This window comes from Conger conger, chromosome 13 (genome assembly GCF_963514075.1).
Source record: "Conger conger chromosome 13, fConCon1.1, whole genome shotgun sequence".
Taxonomy (NCBI): Eukaryota; Metazoa; Chordata; class Actinopteri; order Anguilliformes; family Congridae; genus Conger; species Conger conger.
In genome coordinates this window covers 13,892,657-13,900,933 of record NC_083772.1, presented here as the reverse complement: position 1 = coordinate 13,900,933, position 8,277 = coordinate 13,892,657, and the positions used below count along the sequence as shown (strand labels likewise).

Genomic DNA, 8,277 nt, shown 5'->3' with positions numbered 1-8,277 from the left:
TGTGAGTGTGTGGGTATGTATTGTGTCTGTGTGTGTGTGCATGTGTGTAGGTGTGAGTGTGAGTGTGTATCTGAGTCGCACCTGAGTCTCTCCTCGTTCTCCTCCTTCAGCCTCCGCTCCTCCTCTCCCTCCTCCTCGCGGAGCTCCTCCCGTAGGCGCTGTAGCCTCTCCTCCCTCTCCCACAGGGCCCTCTCTCTCTCCTCCTTCACCTCCCCCTGCGCCTCCTCCTTCAGCTCCTCCACACCCGGGCCCTCCTCTCTGGAGCTCTGTGTCAACCCAGCCTCCGACGCCTCCCCCTGGGGGCGGGGCTCCGAGAACCAGCTGTGCTCCGATTCGGCCCCCTCGCTCCGGGAGAGCTTCCGATTGGCCGCGTCCTCCTTACTTACTCTCTGCAGGCGCCTGTGGAAACCAGAAATGACAAACGGCCATTATCATATCTTAAATATCATTACATTTTACATTTCAAATATAAACCTCTCTCACACGTTCCGGAGCTTTCCCGAGGGGCTGTTTTGTTCGCAAGGGGAAGTGAAACAGACCCATGCGCTGGACTTGGCCTCTCCAGGGGGTTTGACGGAGGAAACAGACCCATCCCGTTTCCTTTAAACCCCATCAAGGGTTCAGTCACACGGCAGTCACTCACTGCATGTTCACACTGAATCCTGTGACATCCTTCCTTTTAGTAACACCTTTCACCAGTGTGCCTCTCGGTAAGCTAATCTACTGTCGAAGGCACAAAAGTCCCACTCCTCCGCAATGCGTTTCTTATTCACTGTCAATAACGCTCTATTGAAAAAATCAAGTGACAATTATTGAGCACATAAGTTCTTAAGCTGATTATTAATTCATACATTATTAATGCACTCATGCGACACAAACGCTTTCACTTGTTTGGGCAGATGCAGCTGTTGCCACAGTTGTTGCTTTGACTCCTAATTTCAGAGTGCTGTGGTGCAGTGCACTGCTACTCTTAGGGAGCGTGGCTAAATGCAATGAACAAAATCTGTTGCACGTTTGTGGGACTCCTACCCTCTCCCTTCAGAGGAAGTTCCCATTTTCCCAGCATGCTCGAGTGCAGTTACACTGCAGAAGTGATCGTAGATCATGTCATGAGCCCGCTCCTCGTCATGGCGACCAGCGCCCCCCCCCCGGGGTCAGGGCCTACCTCTCTGCTGCCTCCGCTCTCTTCCTCCTCTCCTCCTCCTCCTCTTTCTCTTTCTCCTTCACTTCTTTCATTGCTTCTTCAGAGACCTTTTTCTGAGGATGAGAGGTTGGGTGAAGCCGTGCTGAATGCTAACACAAATATTAATAGTATTTATACTTTAACCCTTTCAGTCACAAGCCCCATACGAAGTGTCTCCACCCAAAGGGGGCTTTTGAGAAAGGTTGAGAAAATTGAGTAAGGCTGACTATTTACTCTGTAGCTCTTTATTCAGGCCATGATAGGAAGGGTTCTTACCTATTGTACTCTTAAGGCTTCGTCTAGTGGTTAGAATACAACAGGGGCTCAAAACAATGGTATAGCGGCCATTTTGAATGGTTGAAAAGGTATAAGGTAGTTGGGGCTGAAAGGGTTGAGCAGTCTCGCAGACACTATCCACAGTGCAACCCTCACACCACTGCGGATAGACTGAAGAAACTGAGGTAAAGTATCGCGCAAAAGCGCACAATAGTGCTTCATGGGGAATTGAACCTGCAACCTCTAAGCAGCCAGTGCAGTGCCTCATGATACTCCACACATAATGTAAATGTAACGCCTGTACAGCTCAATAGGCAGTGAATCACTGTATTATTATGGGCACAGTGGCAGCACTCGGGCTGGTGATTGGCTGAACTGGGCCAGCTTTGTTCTGTCCTATCAGAGGCAGCTGCAGACACGGCTCTCACCAGCGGCGGTTCCGGTTCTGCGGGAGAGAGGTCCTCCAGGTTCAGAACGTTCTCCAGCAGCTTGGATCGGAACGCGGCCTGACAGGACAGAACCAGAGCATTCAGAGCTAGCTGGCACTCACTCACTCACTCACTCACTCACTCACTCACTCACTCACTCACTCACTCACTCACTCACTCACTCACTCACTCACTCACTCACTCACTCACTCACTCACTCACTCACTCACTCACTCACTCACTCACTCACTCACTCACTCACTCACTCACTCACTCACTCACTCACTCACTCACTCACTCACTCACTCACTCACTCACTCACTCACTCACTCACTCACTCATACACACTCTCTCTCTCACACACATATATACACACACACACACACACACACACACACACACTCTTACATACATACACACACACACTCTCTCTCTCTCTCTCACACACACACACGCACGCACACACACACTCTAACATACGCACACACTCACACACACACACACACACAGGCTGACCTTGGGGTCTTCGGTGGAGGATGAGGCCTCCTCGATGTGCTCGCTGGCCTCCGAGCCCTGCAGCCGAGAGACGGGAGGTCAGGGGAGGGAGGACACACCCAGACACCGGGCGTTTCACACGCACGCACGGACACACACACAGCTCTCTCACTCACGCACCCACGCACGCACGCACGCACGCACGCACGCACACACAAAACCACACCGGAGGCACGGAGCAGGAGGACGTGACAGCACACACCAAGCACAGAGAGCAGGAGGAGGAGAGACACAGTGCACACGCAGCTGACAGAGAGGGAGAGAGGACGGGTGGGAGAGAAATGAAAGAGCCGATCTGAGCGAAGAAAGTGAAAAAGAGCAAGAGAAAGAGGAGAGAGAGGGGGAAGGGCAGAGTGAGATAGGTGGAGGGAGAGGGAGGGAGACGGAGAAAGAGAAGAGAGAAGGATGTAAAAGGAGGAGAGATCATGCAGCGTAAGGCACTACAGGCCAGCGGGGGGGTGGGGGGGGCAGTCGATCCAGTCCTCAGGGCCGTCAGCAGCGTTTGGGGCTCTTTGGGGGTCAGACGGGGGCCCTGTGGCCCTCAGGGAGTGGATGGGCTGAGGGGGGGGAGGGGGCAGAGGCGTGGGGGGAGCAAATGGGTGACGTCGCCGGGGTAACAGACCCTACCTCGGCAGGGCAGGGGTCCGGTGTGAGGAGCCCCTCGCTGCTCTCTGACCCTCCAGCCTCCTCCTCCTCCTCCTCCTCCTCCTCCTCCCTGTTGTCTCCTCCGCCCTGCTCTCCCTCCCTGCTCTCGGATACTCCCCCCGTACTTCCCTGCGCCTCCACACTCCTCCTCTCCACAACATCCCTCCTCTCCTCTTCCCCACCCCTCCCGTCTTCACTCTCCACGCTCTGCTCCACAACCCCGTCCTTGTTGTCGCCCACCTCCTCTTCAGTCGGCGAGTGCCTCTCTCTGGCCTCCCGCTGCACCTCCTCGTCACTCTCCCGCTCGCCCGCCATTTCCGTGCACCTCCCCACAGTTCTAACACTCTCCTCTCCTCCCTCCGCCTTCGTGCTCCTCCCCTCTCGCTCCCCCTCTCCTTCACCTCCCTCCCGCTCTTCTTCCTCTCTCCTGCTCCCCTCCCCCGCCTCCTCTAGCACCTCCTCAGGAGCTGCGCTCCCCTCTTCGTCCTCCTCCTCCTCCTCCTCCGGGCTCTGGCTGGGGGGGCAGGCTTCAGCGCTGCTGCCACCTCTGCTGCCCCCCGGTGGAGAAGAGTGGAGGTGCCGCCCGCGCAGAGAGTCCTTCACAGCAATGGCAGGAAATGAGAGCGAGAGAGGGAGGGAGAGAAAGAAAGGGAGGGAAGGAGAGGGGCGCAGTCACAAAAATAGAGGGGATAGGAGAAGAGAGAGAGAGAGGGAGGGAGAGAGACCAGACTGTGACGCGGACACAAAGCGAGCAGAAACTGCACGCTCGTCACTCACACCTGGTCTGGGCCGGGACTCGTCGGACAAGCGCCCGCGTCAGCGACGGTCACAGGAAAACACGGAGTCAACGACAACAGGGACGGCAGACAATTATCATAACACAGACAACAAGCACGTTTCCCACAGAGAGAAGAGACGTGAGGAGAGGAGCGAGGGAGAGAGAGTTAGTAAGGAGGCGGGAGCAGAGGAGTGTGTACCTGGGAGAGGGGGTCCGGGTTGTGTTCGGGGGACAGGGCCCGGACCTGGAGCTCTGGTTCCGTTTTCTCTTCCGCGGGCCCCGAAATGCTGACCTCGCTGTCCTGCACGGAGGGACGGGGGTCAGTGTGAGCTAGACTGACCCACCAAAGCAGCTGTCCCCAGAGAACACAGGGCCAACGATATGTGAGAGTGCATGCGTGTGTGTGTGTGTGTGTGTGTGTGTGTGTGTGTACCTCGTACTGAAGTCCCCCTCCCAGTGCATCAAGGTCCAGATGTAGATTCTGCAGCAGACGACCTGTCCCACGAGAAAACTGACCTCCACACACACGCACACGCACACACATCAGTACGCTGCCAACGCGAACAACACACACATCACTATCCACACAGTGCTGAACACTAAAGAATCATATTTGGTGAATATGCATTTCAAATATGTATTTGTGCGTTTAATGCATAATGCAGGTCATTCATCTGTTTTTTGTATGGTTCCTGGCTCTTTGCCACCTGCAAAGCAACTACACCTCCACCATTTTGACTGTAGTTCATAGATACGTTTTCAGGGACCATTTTACATTTCACAACATTTTGAGCCAAGTGTAATCTAGTGCATCTTTGTGCACCCAGGGCCCGGAGTACACAGGTAGTTTGTGCCCCACACGTGGTTATCCTTCAGAGGTGTTCTGCTACAATGTCCAACACCAGGGATCACCAACTCACAGCCCCCGAGGGCCAAGAACAGCTTTCCACCCTCCCTTTGCCTGGGAGTCAGGTGGGAAGACAGTCTGGCCAATCAGCAGCACCAATCACCCGGGAGAAAAGGAAGCCAGGGCTGGATCGGGATTGGAGAGCTAGAGTTGATGAGCCCCGCCCTACATGGTGATGCACAGTGATGAAGCGACGTGCTGAAGGCCGACGCCACTCACCTCGTTCTCTGAAACTTTCTCCTCCTCGTCATCGTCGTCATCGAACCCGGGCAGAGAGAGCGACACTCTCTCCTCCTGCCTCCCGCCCAGCAGACTGGAGCTCAAAGTGGAGAGAGAGGCCTGGGGAAGAGAGAGAGGAGGTGAGAGAGGGGGGGGGGGGGGGGGGAGAGAGGGGGAGAGGGGAAGAAGGGAAGTGCGAGTAAGGGAAGGAGGGAGGAGCATGAGGAAGGCCGCGGTGGAAAAACCGGCCAATCAGCAGTAAGCGTGCGATCATGTGACGGAGCCGTTTGGGCCTTGCATCACTCACCCCCAGGGGCTTCTTCAGGGGCTCCAGCCCCCCGGAGCTGCCGGCCGAGCCCCGCAGAGAGGGGACGGGGGCGCTGGAGAGGCCCCGCAGCGGGGCCAGGGAGCCCAGGGGGGCCGTCAGAGGCCCCAGCGCAGAGCTTACGGGCTGAGGGAGACAGAAATAGCTATGTGACCTCATCACACACAGGGAGTGGTACTACAGGCCCGAAGCACCTCTGACACATCACCACCAGAGGGAGCCAAACAGAAATCCAGCACTTTAACATTGTGGCGAAACAAACACAGGGAGAAGTGCAATTTCACAAAGAAAAATAAAATCACTTGGAGTCAGTTGTATTGTATCATAGTGTGATCAGTGCACGGTCTGTGAGCAGGGAAAACAGAAGAGGTCTCTCACGCAAACTCACTGCGGGGGCTTTGATGAGCTCCTTCCCCTTCTTTACTTTCTTTTCCTTCTTCTCCTTCTTCTTCTTGTCTTTCTTGGCGGGGCCGCTGTGGGCCGGGGCGCGCTCCCGCTCCTGGACCACCAGGCGGCGGTACTGCTCGTCGCATGGATGGTCCCAGGTGGACTGGCCCGATGAGAAGTTGAAGTAGTAAACGTCCCCCGTCACATCCTGGCTGCAAGGGGGGGGGGGGGGGCAGGGGGGTCATTTCTGAGTAACCAATCACAGACAGCTGCTGGACATTGCCGTTCACAGCTCACGGGTGCGTACGGACATTACAGTCAGTAATGTGCACGGGCTTGTTGCAGGTAAACGAGTGCGGCAGACCCACACTGGAGTGTGTGAGTGTGTGTATGTGAGAGAGGGCGGCCTGTAGCGTAGTGGTTAAGGTAAAGGACTGGGACACGCAAGGTCAGGGGTTCTAATCCTGGTGTAGCCACAATAAGATCCGCACAGCCGTTGGGCCCTTGAGCAAGGCCCTTAACCCTGCTCCAGGATCCAGGGGAGGATTGTCTCCTGCTTAGTCTAATCAACTGTACGTCGCTCTGGGTAAGAGCGTCTGCCAAATGCCAATAATGTAATGTAAAGAAGGAGGGAGAGGGAGAGGGAGAGGGAGAGGGAGAGGGAGAGGGAGAGGGAGAGCGTCTGCCAAATGCCAATAATGTAATGTAAAGAAGGAGGGAGAGGGAGAGGGAGAGGGAGAGGGAGAGGGAGAGGGAGAGGGAGAGGTCATGTCTCCTTACCAGGGTTTCCATTCACCTGGCAAGGGGGCAACGATGCCCTCACGTGCCAACCACATGAGTTCTGGCTCCTGATCCGGATCAATCCCGATCTCCCGGGCATACTCCAGGATCTCTGAGAGAGGGGAACGGGGAATATTTACACAACAAGTTTATAAAACCCTTCACTGTACAACAGGGATACTTCACAGTAAGTATCACTTGTACAATATGAATTCCTGTGTTTATTAATACTATCTGGTCCTTCAAACCATTGCAGGCTTGCCACTTTGGCTACAGTCTAGCCATGAACTTAAGCTGCTGCTTAACTCAATGAAAAGATACTCATATCGTGGTTAAGGTACATGACTGGGACCCGCAAGGTCGGTGGTTCGATCCCCGGTGTAGCCACAATAAGATCCGCCCAGCCGTTGGGCCCTTGAGCAAGGCCCTTAACCCTGCATTGCTCCAGGGGAGGATTGTCTCCTGCTTAGTCTAATCAACAGTACGTTGCTCTGCATAAGAGCATCTGCCAAATGCCATTAATGTAATGTAATGTAATCTAAGCCACTCTAGCACTTGGAACAGTACTTCCCTCTAAGGTTTTCAGTGCACTTAACCCTGGTTACGATTTGGACTTCATGGATAAAAGCGTCTGCTAAATTTAATGCAAAGTAATGCAATGTACATTATACTGTACTTATAAGGCCAATTCTTATACGTTTTTGATCTGGAACCATTTTTTGGTATGGCGCACCATAAAAACCATGGTATATTGCATGTAACAAGCCCTACCTTGCTCAGAAGGGATATAGTTCTCATCGTAGTCCTCTTCGAGGATTAGCTGGTCACCAATCTGGAGAGCAGCTGCACTCATGGTGCCTGTGCGAGAGAAGAAAACGATTGACTTGCGTATTGAATAGCTCCTTGCCTAGCAACATCCGTTGTCCTTAATTTTTTGTTAATTGTTAAACAAAAGCATACTATTACTTATACCGTTGATTATAGAGCATATTAACATGAATGGTATGGTAGTAAGTCAGTTTAAAATGCGATAAATGCCAGACATAGAATAAATACTACGGCAGCTAACGCCTATATTTCAGTGGCTATTTAGCGTATTAACAATATAGGAGAGTGACGTTAAGAGGATTTAGCGCACTATATGTGATATTCTTAATTTAGCGCAAATCCATTCTCTTTCTCTCGAGCTATACATCACAGAAACTCATCTAAGAGTTACGAGCAAGGGTAATTACGACAGCCAGTTTTTTGGGATAACATTTGCAGGCTAGCATCATTTAACGTTATGCATTAGGATATTCGATTGCCAATATAATAATGTATCTAGCTAGCTAGTTAGCTTGCTAATGAATTTTACTTGTAAGCAAGCTAATTTAGTGTCAGTATAAACATCTTTATCTACTTACCTGCTTGACAATTTTGATCCTCTTGCAGTGAGGGACTTAACGTACGTGTGGCATCATAGCATTTTCCAGAACGTAGCTAGGAGACACATCATGGTAATTAGCTGGATCGCTAGCAGCCAGCTAAGCAACTAATGTCAACAACATATGAACGGATTCGACGCCCCTAGATTCTTGGGACGCCGTGAGACCTTCCGGCGTCATCTGCACTGTACTAAAGAGACATTTTTACAAAGGAATAACCAACCGAAATATATAGTTCCGAATTTTTTTCAGCTGTTATCTAGGTTAAAAAAAGTTCCGGTATACGAATTCTCCAATGAAAATGAGTGTATATATTTAATAAGAAAATACTAGTTAGCTACGGACTTCCACATCTTATATGTGATCG

At 52.5% G+C, this 8,277-nt stretch overlaps 1 protein-coding gene across 3 annotated transcripts in view; it reads right to left on the bottom strand.

The window, feature by feature from the left end:
* The window catches only part of LOC133108722 (centrosomal protein of 164 kDa-like), a 20,672-nt gene extending 12,418 nt beyond the window's left edge, over window positions 1-8,254 (bottom strand). For 2 of the 3 annotated variants that reach the window (XM_061218415.1, XM_061218416.1), the window contains exons 1-13: window positions 7,890-8,254; window positions 7,255-7,341; window positions 6,484-6,595; window positions 5,705-5,915; window positions 5,299-5,442; window positions 4,992-5,111; window positions 4,299-4,376; window positions 4,065-4,166; window positions 3,544-3,684; window positions 2,404-2,460; window positions 1,888-1,965; window positions 1,166-1,257; window positions 82-399 (exon numbers count right to left, since the gene is read on the bottom strand). In XM_061218415.1, the coding sequence (XP_061074399.1) occupies window positions 82-399; window positions 1,166-1,257; window positions 1,888-1,965; window positions 2,404-2,460; window positions 3,544-3,684; window positions 4,065-4,166; window positions 4,299-4,376; window positions 4,992-5,111; window positions 5,299-5,442; window positions 5,705-5,915; window positions 6,484-6,595; window positions 7,255-7,336 (1,535 nt within the window). In that variant the 5' untranslated portion in view covers window positions 7,337-7,341; window positions 7,890-8,254. The remainder of the gene's footprint in view (window positions 1-81; window positions 400-1,165; window positions 1,258-1,887; window positions 1,966-2,403; window positions 2,461-3,543; window positions 3,685-4,064; window positions 4,167-4,298; window positions 4,377-4,991; window positions 5,112-5,298; window positions 5,443-5,704; window positions 5,916-6,483; window positions 6,596-7,254; window positions 7,342-7,889) is intronic. The other variant, XM_061218418.1, reaches the window with a different exon arrangement.
* Between the last annotated feature and the right edge of the window lie 23 nt (window positions 8,255-8,277).